Source organism: Neophocaena asiaeorientalis, unplaced genomic scaffold (assembly GCF_003031525.2).
Source record: "Neophocaena asiaeorientalis asiaeorientalis breed wild unplaced genomic scaffold, Neophocaena_asiaeorientalis_V1.1 scaffold418, whole genome shotgun sequence".
Lineage (NCBI taxonomy): Eukaryota > Metazoa > Chordata > Mammalia > Artiodactyla > Phocoenidae > Neophocaena > Neophocaena asiaeorientalis.
Window position 1 is genome coordinate 5597695 of NW_020175731.1, and position 17578 is coordinate 5615272.

The following is a 17578-nucleotide window of genomic DNA, read 5'->3' on the forward strand; positions in this document are numbered from 1 at the left end:
GCATGGACACCAGGGAAGTCCCCCATTTGGTGAAATTTTGCTTAAGAATATTTCAAGAGGGGGGCTTCCCTGGTGGCGCAGTGGTTAAGAATCCACCTGCCGATGCAGGGGACACAGGTTCAAGCCCTGGTCCAGGAAGATCCCACATGCCACAGAGCAACGAAGCCCATGCGTCCAACTACTGAGCCTGCGCTCTAGAGCCCTGCGAGCCACAACTACGGAAGCCCGCGTGCCTAGAGCCCATGCTCTGCAACAAGAGAAGCCACCGCAATGAGAAGCCCGCGCACCACAACGAAGAGTAGCCCCCACTCACCACAACTAGAGAAAGCCCGTGCACAGCAAAGAAGACCCAACACAGCCAAAAATAAATAAATAAAATTAATTAATTAAAAAAAAATTCAAGATATAAACAACAAAGTCCTACCGTATAGCATAGGGAACTATATTCAATATCCTGTGATAAACCATACTGGAAAAGAATATGAAAAAGAATGTATATGTGTATATATACATATATATATATGTATAACTGAATCACTTTGCTGTACAGTTGAAATTAACACAACATTGTAAATCAACTATACGTCAATAAAATTTTGTATAAAATTTAAAAAGAAAAAGAGTATTTCAAGAAAATTTCCAGGGAATTCCCTGGTGGTCCGGTGGTTAGGACTTTGTGCTTTCACTGCTGAGGGCATGGGCTCAGTCCCTGGTCAGGGAACTATGATCCTGCAAGCCATGCAGCTTGCAGCGGCCAAAAAAAAAAAGAAAAGAAAAAAGAAAGAAAACTTTCCAAGCAGAAAATGAAACTGTGGCCACTTCTAAGAACTTTTAAGGATAGTAGTGGTTGCCTGCTATCGTTAATACAAACAGAAGGCTCCCTCTTTCATCTCAGCCACTGACATGCCATGCTGACTAAGGAAGACCCAGAAACTCAGGGGCCGCGTGCCATGCAGTCATGCCATGGCTGCATCATCAAACGCCGGAAGCACCCAGAGGCCTGGGTAACGCGGATGGCATCCATCACCACAGGATCAGCTTTGACAAATATCACCGAGGTTACTTTGTGAAAGTTGGAATGAGGCATCACCACTTAAAAGAGGAATCGGAGCTTCTGCCCCACTGTCAACAATGATAAACTGTGGACCTTGATCAGTGAGCAGACACGGGGGAAATGCTACCAAAAACAAGACTGGAGGTGCTCTGATCATTGATGTGGTGTGATCAGGCAGTTCTGGAGAAGAGAAAGTTCCCAAAGCAGCCTGTCATTGTAAGCAGATAGGGTAGGGGGGCCCTGGAGGAAAAGAACCAGATATAGCTTTTTGACATTAGAGAAGCCATTTAGCCGTAAACCATTTTGTGATCTAAGCCTGGCTGCAATGCTTGCCCTTGAACAGGTCTCAGCAGTAATGATCTTAAGGGAACAGAGGAACAAACAACTGTTACCAGGCAAGGTGAGTAACAATAGCAAAGATAATAAGTCAGTTGTAAAGACTCCCAGTTCTGTTTCAATGGTAAAAATTAGCCTGAAGCACTTTCTGGAACTGTTTCACAGAATTTAAACCCCTCCGGAGGGCTCATCCACCAGATCCACTGGAACCTAACGGATGAGAATGTTGACCTTTTCTGATCCTCCTGACATCAACTGACTAAAACTTGGACATTGTCGACCTTTGCCCCAATTCTATGCTGAATTCTCCTCTGTTCAAGCCCCTTCATGAGTATGCAGGTAACCTAACTTAAAGCTTCCCCAGTGTTGCTGTTTGGGGAGACTCTGCTTTGGGAAAGATCCCTGGTGTTCTCCTTACTTGCTGCAAGTAATAAATCCTTCCTTCTTCCATTGTTTAGCTTGGCTGTGTCTTCTGGCTTGACATCTACCAAGAGGTGAACCCACTTTTTGGGGTAACATTGTCATGAAGGTTAAATTCTTCAGCAGAAGAGGTGAGGAGAATATTAAGGGTGTGTGTGCGTGTGTGTGTGTGTGTGTGTGTGTGTGTGTGTGTGTGTTGGGGGATGGCGTGGGGGAGTGGCTCTGTCCTGGTAGCTTGAAGTCACATGGAGGGAGATTTTTAAATGTTAACAAGTGCTTTTCTTTAAAAATAATATATGTATATATTTTTTCATATATATATATACAAATATATATATGTATATATATATATATATATATGAAAGCCTCTCTTACCTTAAAATGTTCTTTTCAGTCTTTCTTTTGGTCTCCAAGCTATTATTTTACATCATAAGTAAATACTGTATCACACCTTCCACCTGACACTGGAATCCAGATGAACATAACACCAAGGGGGTGCCAAGAGAACCTGTTGGTAGCCTCTTTTTCATTTTTTATGCTCACAGTAAATGATCATATTGTGCAAAGGTAGAGGTAGTAGGATTTGGTTGGCACAGCTGTACTTGGGCACCTGATTCAGGAAAATGGAGAATGAATGCCATGCCAAAGCAGTTGCCTCCCAATTTGGCAGAAGTAGTCCCTTTACCCAACTCCCACGACATCATTCTGTATCACATGGCTTAAAGACCTGGCCCAGATCCATCCACGTCCTCACTTGCCTCCTAGTAAATGAGGCACTTCCTGGAAACTGTACAGGGGGATAGGAACTAATTGTTCACTTGCATGTGGCTTAGAAGCTGTTGAGGCTGTTATGTGTACACAATTGTGCCTAGGAAGTCAATTTACAACTATATTTACTGTGTTTAGATTTCTACAAGTTTTGTTCATCACGGAAAATTCCAAGCTGTTTATCTAACACCTTTCTCCGAACTAATTTATGATGTTAAGCCACTTCATAATCCCTTGGTGCTCAAAGGGATAAAAACAATACAAATAAGACGTGATAGGTTCAAGATGGCAGAGTAGAAGGACGTGTGCTCACTCCCTCTTGTGAGAGCACCGGAATCACAGCTAACTGCTGAATAATCATCGACAGGAAGACACTGGAACTCACCAAAAAAGACACCCCACATCCAAAGACAAAGGAGAAACTGCAATGAGACAGTAGGAGGGATGCAATCACAATAAAATAAAACCCCATAACTGCTGGGTGGGTGACTCACAGACTGGAGAACAATTTTACCACAGAAGTCCACCCACTGGAGTGACTATAACCACTAGGTGGGTGACTCACAAACTGGAGAACAATTTTACCACAGAAGTCCACCCACTGGAGTGAAGGTTCTGATTCCCACATCAGGCTTCCCAACCTGGGAGTCCGGCAATGGGAGGAGGAATTCCTAGAGAATCAGACTTTGAAGGCCAGCGGAATTTGATTGCAGGACTTCGACAGGACTGGGGGAAACAGAGACTCTGCTCTTCGAGGGCACACACAAAGTAGTGTGTGCATCAGGCCCCAGGGGAAGGAGCAGTGACCCCATAGGAGACTGAACCAGACATACCTGATAGTGTTGGAGGGTATCCTGCAGAGGCGGGGGATGGCTGTGTCTCACCGTGAGGACAAGGACACTGGCAGCAGAAGTTCTGGGAAGTACTCCTAGGTGAGACCCCTCCCAGAGTCCACCATTAGCTCCACCAAGAGCTGGGTAGGCTCCAGTGCTGGTTTGTCTCAGGCCAAACCAACAGGGAGGGAGCCCAGCCCCATCCATCAGCAGACAAGCATACTAAAGTTTTACTGAGCTCTGCCCACCAGAGCAACACCCAGCTCTACCCATCACCAATCCCTCCCATCAGGAAGCTTGCACAAGCCTCTTACATAGCCTCATCCACCAGAGGGCAGACAGCAGAAGCAAGAAGAACTACAATCCTGCAGCCTGTGGAAGGAAAACCACATTCACAGAAAGACAGACAGGATAAAAAGTCAGAGGGCTATGTACCAGATGAAAGAACAAGATAAAACCCCAGAAAAACAACTGAATGAAGTGGAGATAGGCAACCTTCCAGAAAAAGAATTCAGAAAAATGATACTGAAGATGATAAGGACCTCGGTAAAAGAATGGAGGCAAGATTGAGAGGAAGCAAGAAATGTTTAATAAAGACCTAGAAGAATTAAAGAACCAACAGAGATGAACAATACAATAACTGAAATGAAAAATACACTAGAAGGAGTCAATAGCAGAATAACTGAGGCAAAAGAACGGATAAGTGACCTGGAAGACAGAATGGTGGAATTCACTACTAAGGAACACAATAAAGAAAAAAGAATAAAAAGGAATGAAGACAGCCTAAGAGACCTCTGGGACAACATTAAACACAACAACATTCGAATTATAGGGGTCCCAGGAGAAGAGAGAGAGAAAGGACCTGAGAAAATATTTGAAGAGATTATAGTCAAAAACTTCCCTAACATGGGAAAGGAAATAGCCACCCAAGTCCAGGAAGCACAGACACTGCTGCAGAACAGAATAAAGAAGAAAGAATGAAAAGAAATGAAGACAGGCTAAGAGACCTCTGGCACAACATTAAACACAACATTCTCATTATAGGGGTCGCAGAAGGAGAAGAGAGAGAGAAAGGTCCTGAGAAAATATTTGAAGAGATTATAGTCAAAAACTTCCCTAACATGGGAAAGGAAAGAGACAACCAAGTCCAGGAAATGCAGAGAGTCCCAGGCATGATAAACCCAAGGAGAAACACACCAAGACACATAGTAATCAAACTGCCAACAATTAAAGACAAAGAAAAATTATTGGAAGCAACGAGGGAAAAATGGCAAATAACACACAAGGAAACTCCCATAAGGTTAACAGCTGATTTCTCAGCAGGAACTCTACAAGCCAGAAGAGAGTGGCATGGCATATTTAAAGTGATGAAAAGGAAGAATCTACAACCAAGTTTACTCTACCCAGCAGTATCTCATTCAGATTTGATGGAGAAATCAAAAGCTTCACAGACAATCAAAAGCTAAGAGAATTCAGCACCACCAAACCAGCTCTACAACAAATGTTAAAGGAACTTCTCTAAGTGGGAAACACAAGAGAAGTAAAGGACCTACAAAAACAAACCCATAACAATTAAGAAAATTGTAATAGGAACATACATATCAATAATTACCTTAAACCTGACTGGAATAAATGCTCTAACCATAAGACACAGGCTTGCTGAATGGATACGGAAACAAGACCCATATATATGTTGTCTACAAGAGACCCACTTCAGACCTAGGGACACATACAGACTGAAAGTGAGGGGATGGAAAAAGTTATTTCATGCAAATGGAAATCAGAAGGAAGCTGGAGTAGCAATACTCATATCAGATAAAACAGACTTTAAAATAAAGAATGTTACAAGAGACAAGGAAGGACACTACCTTGGATGATCAAGGGATCAATCCAAGAAGAAGACATAACAATTATAAATATATATGCATCCAACACATAGGAGCACCTCAATACATAAGGCAACTGCTAACAGCTATAAAAGAGGAAATAGACAGTAACACAATAATAGTGGGGGAATTTAACACCTCACTTACACCAATGGACAGATCATCCAGACAGAAAATTAATAAGGAAACACAAGCTTTAAATGACAAAATAGACCAGATAGATTTAATTGATATTTATAGGACATTCCATCCAAAAACAGCAGATTACACTTTCTTCTCAAGTGCACAAGAAACATTCTCCAGGATAGATCACATCTTGGGTCACAAATCAAGCTTCGGTAAATTTAAGAAAATTGAAATCATATCAAGCATCTTTTCCGACCACAATGCTATGAGGTTAGAAATCAACTACATGGGAAAAAATGTAAAAAACACAAACACATGGAGGCTAAACAATACGTTACTAAATAACCAAGAGGTCACTGAAGAAATCAAAGAGGAAATCAAAAAATACCTAGAGACAAATGACAACGAAAACACGGCAATCCAAAACCTATGGGATGCAGCAAAAGCAGTTCTAAGAGGGAAGTTTATAGCAATACAAGCCTACCTCAAGAAACAAGAAAAATCTCAAATTTTGAAATCTCAAAATCAAAATGTCTCAAAACTTACACCTAAAGGAACTAGAGAAAGAAGAACAAACAAAACCCAAAGTTAGCAGAAGGAAAGAAATCATAAAGATCTGAACAGAAATAAATGAAATAGAAACAAAGAAAGCAATAGCAAACATCAATAAAACTAAAAGCTGGTTCTTTGAGAAGTTAAACAAAACCGATAAACTATTAGCCAGACTCATCAGAAAAAGAGGGAGAGGACTCAAATCAATAAAATCAGAGGGCTTCTCTGGTGGTGCAGTGGTTGAGAGTCTGCCTGCCAATGCAGGGGACACGGGTTCGTGCCCCAGTCCAGGAAGGTCCCACATGCCGCGGAGCAGCTGGGCCCGTGAGCCATGGCTGCTGAGCCTGCAAATCCAGAGCCTATGCTCCGCAATGGGAGAGGCCACAACAGTGAGGCCCACGTACCACAAAAAAACAAACAAACAAAAAAAAAACCAAAAAAACTAGAAATGAAAAAGGAGAAGTTACAATGGACATCGCAAAAATACAAAGCATCCTAGGAGACTACTACAAGCAACTCTATGCCAATAAAATGGACAACCTGGAAGAAATGGACAAATTCTTAGAAAGGTATAAACTTCCAAGACTGAACCAGGAAGAAATAGAAAATATGAACAGACCAACCACAAGTAGAAATTGAAACTGTGATTAAAAATCTTCCAACAAACAAAAGTCCAGGACCAGATGTCTTCACGGGTGAATTCTATGAAACATTTAGAGAAGACCTAACACCCAACCTTCTCAAACTCTTCCAAAAAATTGCAGAGGAAGGAACACTCCCAAACTCATTCTATGAGGCCACCATCACCCTGATACCAACACCAGACAAAGATACTACAAGAAAAGAAAATTACAGACCAATATCACTGATGAATATAGATGCAAAAATCCTCAACAAAATACTAGCAAACAGAATCCAACAACACATTAAAAGGATCATACACCATGATCAAGTGGGATTTATCCCAGGGATGCAAGGATTCTTCAATATATGAAGCACAGGCTCTAGGCACGTGGGCTGCAATAGTTGTGGGGCACACCCTCAGTAGTTGTGGCTCATGGGCTCTAGAGCACAGGCTCAGTAGTTGTGGCACACAGGCTTATTGCTCCATGGCATGTGGGATCTTCCCGGACCAGGGCTTGAACCCGTGTCCCCTACACTGGCAGGCGAATTCTTAACCACTGCATCACCAGGGAAGTCTCACCAAAGCAGTCTTGAAGGAAAAAAATGGAGCTGGAGGAATCAGACTCCCTGACTTCAGACTATACTACAAAGCTACAGTAATCAAGAAAATATGGTACTGGCACAAAAACAGAAATATAGATCAATGGAACAGGATAGAAAGCCCAGAGATAAATCCACGCACCTATGGTCAACTAATCTATGACAAAGGAGGCAAAAATATACAATGGAGAAAAGACAGCCTCTTCAATAAGTGGTGCCTGGAAAACTGGACAGCTACATGTAAAAGAGTGAATTTAGAACACTCCCTAACATCATACACAAAAATAAACTCAAAATGGATTAGAGACCTAAATGTAAGACCAGACACTATAACTCTTAGAGGAAAGCATAGGAAGAACACTCTTTGACATAAATCACAACAAGATCTTTTTTGCTCCACCTCCTAGAGTAATGGAAATAAAAACAAAAATAAACAAATGGGACCTAATGAAACTTAAAAGCTTTTGCAAAGCAAAGGAAACTACAAACAAGACAAAAAGACAACCCTCAGAATGGGAAAAAATATTTGCTAATGAATCAACTGACAAAGAATTAATCTCCAAAATATATAAACCGCTCATGCAGCTCAGTATTAAAGAAACAAACAACCCAATGCAAAAATGGGCAGGAGACCTAAATAGACACCTCTCCAAAGAAGACATACAAATGGCCAAGAAGCACATGAAAAGCTGCTCAACATCACTAAGTATTAGAGAAATGCAAATCAAAACTACAGTGAGGTATCACCTCACACCAGTCAGAATGGCCATCATCAAAAACTCTACAAACAATAAATGCTGGAGAGGGTGTGGAGAAAAGGGAACCCTCTTGCATTGTTAGTGGGAATGTAAATTGATATGGCCACTATGGAGAAGAGTATGGAGGTTCCTTAAAAAACGAAAAATAGAATTACCATATGACCCAGCAATCCCATTCCTGGGCATATACCGAGAGAAAACCATAATTCAAAAATTCACATGCACCCCAATGTTCATTGCAGCACTATTTACAATATCCAGGTCATGGAAGCAACCTAAATGCCCATTGACAGACGAATGGATAAAGAAGATGTGGCACATATATACAATGGAATATTACTCAGCCATAAAAAGGAACCAAATTGGGTCATTTGTAGAGATGTGGATGGACCTAGAGACTGTCATACAGAGTGAAGTAAGTCAGAAAGAGAAATACAAAAATCGTATATTAACGCATATATGTGGAACCTAGAAAAATGGTACAGATGTACTGGTTTGCAGGGCAGAAACAGAGACACAGATGCAGAAAACAAACGTATGGACACCAAGGGGGGAAAGCAGTGGTGATGATGGTGGTGGTGTGATGAATTGGGAGACTGGGATTGATATGTACATACTGATGTGTATAAAATGGATAACTAATAAGAACCTGCTGTATAAAAAAGATTAATTCAATAAAATTCAAAAATTAAAAAAAAACACGCATGATAATATAAGCTTGGTCGAATACTGTTCTTTAAATCATTGGATACACGTGATTCCATTACTCTAAAGCATGGGGTCATGGTTTACTGTGGGGACTGAGATGCTGGCAGTATGCAAAATTATCTGCGTGCCCAAACAGTTTTATTAGACTGTCCTAAAATCCTAGGCCCATTGCTTGGAAGATTAGTCAGGACCTAGAACCAAAAAACACTTAATGCACCTGTATAAGGAGACCATTACTTCCTTTGCCTTCTTATTTAAATATATTATTTTAAAAAAATAAGTATGATAATAAAAAGTCATTCCAGGGAATTCCCTGGTTGTCCAGTGGTTAGGACTCGGTGCCTTCACTGCCGTGGCCAGGGTTCAATTCCTGGCTGGGGAAATAAGATCCCACAAGCCACATGGCCAAAAAAAAAAAAACAGTCATTCCATTTTATTACTTTAAATTATTAGGGCTAACTTTTTGGCAGCTTCACTCAGTGATTATTCTAGAGTGGGAGGTACCCTATAGCTATATCAACTATTTTTTTTTGAGGTGTGGTTGATCTACAATATTATATTCAACTAGTTTTAAATTTAAAAAGAATATCCTAATCATAAATGCAAACAACTTGCTCTTTTCTCACTCTATTCACATGCAATTGCCCTCTATCAACCCAAGTTCCCTCTTTGTTCACTCATACAACATTTTTAAAATACTGTTAAACAACATTGTAAAACAGCTATACTCCAATAAAAATTAATTTAAAAAATTTAAAAAAGGAAGTTTAGTGAGAAACAAGCTGGTCTGCCATCGCTAGGTCAAACTACTTCCATGTAGTTTTAACATTTTAAGAAAACTTAAAGATTTTTGTAATCAAATTTGATTGTTTAGAGGAAATTAATTTCTTAAGTACCTATATTAATTTATTAATCAGAAAATCAAATTGTTGTTATCTTGAAACAGCTATTAGTTTCATGAATAGAATAACAAGATTAAGTTGTCCTTAAAGACTTGTGAAAAAAAGTTTCAATGTTCGTATTCAATGTTCGTTTACACTAAATTTTAAATTCAGTGTAAAAAAATTTTTTTTAAATACTGTTAAGCATCTCCTATGTGTTGGGAACTGTGTCGGGTGATGAGGATACAAAGATGAAAAGGTAATTCACTACCTTCGAGAACCTTAGTATCTAACAAAACAATTCAAAGATTCATTGATTCAACGTTTAGTTACTGATTGCCTTCTATGTAACAGGCAATTTTGTAGCAGGGTGAATGCAGTGGTAAGTAAAACAGAAAAAGCCCCTTCTTTGTGGAATTACATTCTGTGGGGGGCAATAAAAATCGTCTAGGAGTGGGACTTCCCTGGTGGCACAGTGGTTAAGAATCCACCTGCCAGTGCAGGGGACACGGGTTCTGAACCCTGGTCTAGGAAGATCCCACCTGCCGCGGAGTAACTAAGCCCGTGTGCCACAACTACTGAAGTCCGCGCGCCTACAGCCCGTGCTCTGCAACAAGAGAAGCCACCACAATGAGAAGCCCTCGTACAGCAACAAAGACCCAATGCAGTCAAAAACAAATAAATTAAAAAAAAATTTTTTTTAATCGTCTAGGAGTGATGAATGCTGTGAGGAAGAGGCAAGCTGGATAAGAGGATAGAGAGAGACAGATGAGCCACCCACTCGAGACAGGGTAATCTGGGGAGGGTCCTTGAACAGAGATCTGAATGAATATTTGGGCAGGAAAATTACAAGCAGAGGGAAGAGCCAAGTCAGAGGCCAGAAGGTGGCAATATATTAGAGCAACTGCAAGGAAGGAGGTATGGCTGGAGGGGAGTAAGCAAGGACCTGTGTGCACATGGGCGAGGGGGTCATGGAGAGCCCCGTGGGTCATGGTAAGGACTCTGAATGTTACTCTAAACATGATGGGAAGACGCTGAGGGCTGAGAGCAGGGAAGTGATATGAAGTTGATTGACGTTTTTAAAGGATGTTGCAAAAAGACTATGGATGGGCAGGCATGGACCAGGGAGACTTAGGAAGTGATTTCAGTAGTCTATCAAGAGAGGACAGTGGCTTGGACCAGAATGGTAATGAAGAGGGAGGCAGAAGCGGTCAGATTCTGAAATTTTTTCTGAGGGGAGTCTCTAAAAAAAATAATCCCTGCTTGGACTATCGCTGCTAATATTACAAAAGGAAAATAAACATTTCCTCAGCACTTACACTTGCTTTCATCTTATTTGGTCTTCAGAATATTATAAGGAAAGTACTTATCGTCATCTTAAAGATGAAGAAACTGAGTCTTAGAAAAGAAACTTGCCCAAGGTCACAGAGATAGTAAATGGGGAAGCCAAGCCATGTATCTAGAGCTGTCTAATTTCAATGGACACAGTTCAGAACTGTCCTCTGCTGTGCTATATTCTTTCCTTTTATGATAAAATATCATTTCCATGTGAGTTTACAGAACTGTTTATCTTACAAGCGGGTTCACACCAGTGATCCCTCCTGCAGCCATTACCTTAGTAAGTTGTCCTTGGCATGCTATGACTCTACAATGCATGTTCTTGATGGACTGAAATGCAATTACTGTCAGGGAAAGAGGACTGTTGAGTGGACCACTCTTTTTTAAGTTGAAATTGAGCACTTAGGTTTAAAAATCGTCATCAAGACTTCTGAGCGATACTCTACTGCCTTTTAAAAAGTAGGACTAGCAGAAGAAAAACATTCACAAGTTTAAGTCAGTGAGAAAAATAAGTATTTTATGTAATTAAATGACAATGAAAACTTTAAATGGAGGAGAACTTATATATATTTACAGTTGACTCAGAAGCCAAACAATGCTACAAGCTGCAAAAGTTTAGGATCTTCAATGTTCTTACTGTGTTTTTCATAGAATTAACTAATTTGGGCAATGCTTTTTGATAAAAATATTAAGCTATAAATTATCCTTTCTATGCTATAAATTACCATTTCAAGGATGACACTTTTCTAGCTCAAAGTTTTAAATGGCATGCCTGCCTTTTCGTCTTATGATACTGTGGCTTAGATACTGTGAGGTAATAATCACTGCACTATAAAGACTGAAATGTCATTAACATCATGTGAGAATATGTGACTCTGTACCTAGAGACCTCATTATCCTATTATTTATTATCCTGAATCCCATTGTTGCAGCTGAACAGGGAAGCAAAAGTCACCATTGCCTGAAATTCAGTGTAGTTAGGAATCAAAAGAGTTGGTTTAAGCAGGAAGCCATCAAAAATTATATGGATTTGGGGGGCGAGGGATAAATTAGGAGTTTGGGATGAACAGATACACACTAATATATATAAAATAGATAAATAACAAGGACCTACTGTATAGCACAAGGAACTATATTTAATATCTTATAATAATAATCTATAATGGAAAAGAATCTGAAAAATAGAGATATAGGCGTATGTACAACTGAATCACTTTCACACAACATTGTAAATCAACTACACTTCAACTAAAAAAAAATAATAAAAAAATTATATGGATATGTACACACCACAAATATACAAATGTACGAACATACATTTGCCTACATGCTGATGTGGGCCAAGGCTGTTACATAAGTACGAGTCCACCGTATGTCCTCCTGGCATAAAAACCACATCTACTCTGAATCATCTCATTTCCAGTTTTGGTGTCTTTAAAGTGGATAGAGGGCTTCCCTGGTGGTGCAGTGGTTAAGAATCTGCCTGCCAATGCAGGGGACACAGGTTCGAGCCCTGGTCTGGGAAGATCCCACATGCAGCGGAACAACTAAGCCCGTGGGCCACAACTGCTGAGCCTGTGCTCTAGAGCCTGTGAGCCACAACTACTGAGCCTGTGCTCTAGAGCCCACAAGCCACAACTGCTGAGTCCACATGCTGCAACTACTGAAGCCCACACGCCTAGAGCCCATGCTCCACAAGAGAAGCCACTGCAATGAGAAGCCTGCACACCGCAACAAAGAGTAGTCTCTGCTCGCCACAACTAGAGAAAGCCTGTGCACAGCAACGAAGACCCAATGCAGCCAAAAATAAATAACTAAAGAAAAACCAAAAAAAGAATATGAGCGTGGCCCTGTAAAAATCTAAACTAATGCTTTGAGGTTGATTTTTATTTGTCCTTGGTTTTCACATCCTTGCATTAATGGTTTCATAATACAGAAACATCACACTATGTTATTCCAACTTGCTAAATTTGGTGGCTGTTTGAATCCCCATGCTTCTAATTTAATTTTCTGATAGGAAACATCCATTTGCCTAAAAAATAAATTCATATAAAAAGTTAATGCCAAGTTTAGAGATGTTACCTTTGGGAGAAACTGGGTAAAAAAATACATGGGATCTTTCTGTATTATTTTTTTATAACTGCATGTAAATCTATAATTATCTTAAAATTAAAAGATTAATTTTTTTAAAGTGTGGCAGGAGAAGTCTTATTTCCACCCTTTTTTTCCATCAGCTAGGGTCTTGCTGACCATGGCCACCTCCCTCCATCATACACAGATAAACCATTTTTATTAGTTTCTTCATGCAAGCAAATACAGATACACATTATTCCCCTCCCCAATGGTAGTATATTTTGTTTGCATCTTGCTTTTTTCCATGTAACAATGTAATGAAATTCTAAAGAGAGTATTCTATGTAAAAAGAGCTTTCGTTTGAGATATTCTTGGGTAAATCATTTATTAAGCCAGTCCTCTACTGATGGACATTTGTATTGTTTCCAACCTTTTGTTATTAGAAGCCGTGCTATGAATATACTTTAGATATTGTATTTGTGTCACTTTGATAAATAATGCCCAAGTCCCTCCATAGAGATTGAATCACTTCACATTCCCACCAGCAGTGTATGGGAGCCTGTTGCCCCAAAGTCTCACCAAGAGAATGTGCTATCAAACGTTGGGGTTTCTGCCAATCCAGTAGATGAAAAGTGAGTTTTTTTGTTTTGTTTTGTTTACAGCCGGGCTGCGCAGCTTATGGGATTTTGGTTCCCCAACCAGGGATCGAACCCAGGCCTTCAGCAGTGAGCGCCTGGAGTCCTAACCACTGGACCACCAGGGAATTCCCAAAAGTGAGTTTTAATTTGAATTTTTATTCCATTCATGAGATTGAGCATATTTTCATGTGTCTAAGAGCTATAGGCCCACTTGTCCAAAATACTGAGGAATAACAATGTTATCAGAAAATATCTGATAAGAAAGCTGAATTTGATTGTCCTACTGCAAAGGGGTTCTTCCACAGTTCTGGATCTTATTTAAAATGCAATGGCTAGTGGTGATCATTTTTTAGTGTACAAAGATACCGAATCACTATGTTGTATACCAGGAACTAACAAAGTGTTGTAGGTCAATTATACTTCCAGAACAAACAGAAAAAGATCAGATGTGTGGTTACCAGAGGTGGGGGTGGGGAGAGGGGACGTTACATGAAGGTATCCAAAAGGTACCAACTTCCAGCTGCAAGACAAGGAAGTGCTAGGGATGTCACGTACAACACGAGTAACATAATGGACACTGCCGTATGTTAAGACAGTGATTCTTAAGAGTTCTCATCACAAGGAAAAAATAGGTTCTTTTGCATTTATTTAGTTATTTTATTTTATTTATTTTTTTTTTTTTGCGGTACGCGGGCCTCTCGCTGTTGTGGCCTCTCCCGTTGCGGAGCACAGGCTCCGGACGCGCAGGCTCAGCGGCCATGGCTCACGGGCCCAGCCGCTCCGTGGCATGTGGGATCTTCTCGGACCGCGGCACGATCCTGCGTCCCCTGCAAAGGCAGGCGGACTCTCAACCACTGCGCCACCAGGGAAGCCCTACATTTATTTTGTATCTATATGAGATGATGGGTAGTCACTAAACTTATTGTGATGAGCATTTCATGACGTGTGTGAGTCAATTCCTGATGCTGTACACCTTTAACGTATACAGTGCTGTATGTCAATTATAGCTCAATAAAACTGGAAGATAAATAAATAAACAAAATTGTAAAATGCAATGGCTCTTACTTAAAGTGTTCAGCGTTGTTAAAAAACATCAGAACATCAGATTGGCTGAACAATGCCTTCGCGTTAAAGGGTGCTCACCCTAAATATGTCCAGATCACTGACCAACCACCAGTGACTTTACCGAGCCTTCCCTAAAGGGCTCTGCCCTGCCCTGGAGGGAAGAATAACAAAACTCACAGTTGAGCACCCAAGACATATGAATTCAACAAATATCGAGAGCCTTCATGGATGTTACATTCCAGCAAAGGAAGACAGATGATCAGCGTAATAAATAAGTAAATCATACAGTTTGTTAGAAGGTAATAGGTGCTATGGAGAACAAGACTGGATGGGGGTGTCAGGGTGCAGTGTTAAATAGGGCCATCAGAGCAGGCCTCACAGAGATAACTGAACAAAGAAGGAGGTAAGGAAGAACATTCTGGCAGAGTAATAGCCAGTGCAGAGGCCAGGAGGAAGAGGTGTGCCTGACATGCTCAAGACCCAGGAAGGAGGCCAAGGAGTCTGGAGGGAAGATAGAGAAGTATGGTCTGGGCCAAATGGATAAATCTGGAGTTAATCCCATCACGTCCAGAAACTTTCCCTTCTAATCTTGCCCTTGCCCTGGCCTCAATGACTTAGTTTTCTAGGAGGCGGCAGAGGCAATCCAGTGCTCCAGCCACCCACGTAGGCAGACAGAGCAGACAACCTAAAGGCCCCAGGCACACTTAGGCAAGCAATCATGTGTTTGTAGGCTGAAGGCTCCCGGCAGCAAGGGAACAATCTCGTGCCTTTTTCTCCTGTTATTCCACTTTTTCCTGAAAGTTTCCTTTCCTTGCTAATTTTAAAACCTCTTCCTTGGAATGTCTGTGATTTGAGCATCTTACAAGTAGTTGGTCCTGTCAGCTCATTTCACCATTTCTGAATGTCTAGTAGCTCACCTGGAGGTGGTATTAATCACAACTACATCAGACACCTCTACAAAGACTCAAACCCTGCCTCTGATCGCCTAGCCAATGTGTACCAAATACTACCTAACCCCTGACCTTCAAACTGACAACAAACACAGCTGCTATTTACTCAATAAAACGCATTACCGGGAGTGAACTCTTGCTTTTAACATCAGTCTAAGAGGATCTATCCCACTTCAGATACAAGAGAAGCAAGACAATGGCACTTGGGACAGAGGCGAGCCATGAGAAACCAAGCCGAGGTTTCTGCAGGGGCACCACGCCTGATGGGAAAGTTTCCTCGATGCATGGGACGCCGCATCTTGCGTGGGCAAAACCACCACCATTACTACAGATTTCGTTCTGTGTACTATTCTGCATATCACTTGCTTCCTTGCATCTTTAAACTGTAGTCCCCTCTTGCTTCACTTCGTTTCCCCTTTCTCGCCTACAAAAAAGATTATAGAGCATTGCTCACCAGGCAGAATGGCTGCAAAAAGAAGAGGCCCTACAACCTCTATAATCTCTACAATCCCTACAATAATTAAGCAGTAACCTTGGGTGTCACCAACTTTATAATGCCCTCACCAATCAATACAGACCCAGAGCGGTCACACCACTTGGATAAAGATGGATTCTTCAAATGTTTAAGGAACGCCATTACCACAGTCAAGGCGCAGAGCTGGGAGCCACATGAAGAGGATCCAGACGCATGTCCTGGGCACTGATAAAGTGACTCTCAAGAAAGGTAGAGGCCAGACGTCCCTGGTGGCGCAGTGGTTAAGAATCCCCCTGCCAATTCAGGAGACACGGGTTCGAGCCCTGGTTCGGGAAGATCCCACATGCCATAGAGCAACTAGGCCTGTGCGCCACAACTACCGAGCCTGCGCTCTAGATCTTGCGAGCCACAACTACTGAGCCCGCACACCACAACAAAGAAGAGCCTCCGCTCGCCACGACTAGAGAAAGCCCATGCGCAGCCACGAAGACCCAATACAGCCATAAATAAATAAATTTATTTTAAAAAAATTAAAGAAAGGTAGAGGCCAAAACTCATGAAAGATGAAATGGTATAATGACAACACAAGAGATGTCACCAACCGTTGACAATTTGAAGGCCCAGTACCCAGAGGGATCTTGGGCAGCTCCATCCAAGAGAGCTTAAAGCGTCTTCCAAACGCCACTACCAGAGGTAGCATGGTGTTGCTTCTGGCATGGGAATGAATCTGGGCGTGAGTTCTGCTCCCACCATGTCTTAGCTGTGACATCAGTGTCACACTGATGAATTTCAACATAGGTTAAACTTAGTTTCCTTGCAGGAAAAATGAGCCAGGCAGCCACTTCACGAGGACGTTGGGAAGCAGGAGTGAAATACGTGAGCTGTTCTAGCGTACACCTGGATCTGCCTCTTACACATTCAATGAGTGGCATCCAACAGGATCCATCCTTGTTTCAATAACGCCAAAGCGTCTTCCAGAGATTCTGTCCCATACCCAGTCTCAAAGTTCTCCTGTGCATCCTCCATGGCTCCTGACGCCACTCTGCTCAGTGTTCGGGGTAAAATCAGAACTGCTCGGCTCCTACCCCCTGCCTCCCTGTACCTCCCAGGAGCGCCCCCTCCTGGTCGTCAGTGCTCCATCTTTCTGCAAGACGCCCCAGCTGGGTCTGGACCCCTTCCCTCCGCATCAGCAGTGCTCCCCCGCGGTGCCTCTGACCCGTCCCGCGTCCTGCCTCCCACCCGGCTCCTCACCTGATGTAGGGGAGGAAGGGGTTGACGTGCCCGGAGAGCACGGCGACCACGTAGGAGATGATGAAGGCGGCGGACGACCAGGTCACCAGGAGGAAGGGGATGAGGGCCATTCCCCTCAGGAAGCACAGCATCGCGCCGCCACCAGGAGGGCGCTGCGCTCTGCGGGCCCGGAACGGGGGGCTGCTCTGCGCTGCTGGGAGGCGGGGGCCGCGCACGTGCCGACCCGCGGCGCGGCGGCCACG

At 42.1% G+C, this 17578-nt stretch overlaps 1 protein-coding gene and 1 long non-coding RNA gene across 2 annotated transcripts in view; one reads left to right on the forward strand and one right to left on the reverse strand.

Moving 5' to 3' along the window:
- The window catches only part of DRAM1 (DNA damage regulated autophagy modulator 1), a 43029-nt gene extending 25457 nt beyond the window's left edge, over positions 1-17572 (reverse strand). The window contains exon 1 of the mRNA XM_024732170.1: positions 17337-17572. Within this exon, the coding sequence (XP_024587938.1) occupies positions 17337-17467 (131 nt within the window). The 5' untranslated portion in view covers positions 17468-17572. The remainder of the gene's footprint in view (positions 1-17336) is intronic.
- LOC112391057 (uncharacterized) lies at positions 1583-13697 on the forward strand. Its single transcript, XR_003001392.1, has 3 exons — positions 1583-1729; positions 1849-1941; positions 13620-13697. It is a non-coding gene; the product is annotated as an uncharacterized LOC112391057 (long non-coding RNA).
- Positions 17573-17578: the final 6 nt, after the last annotated feature.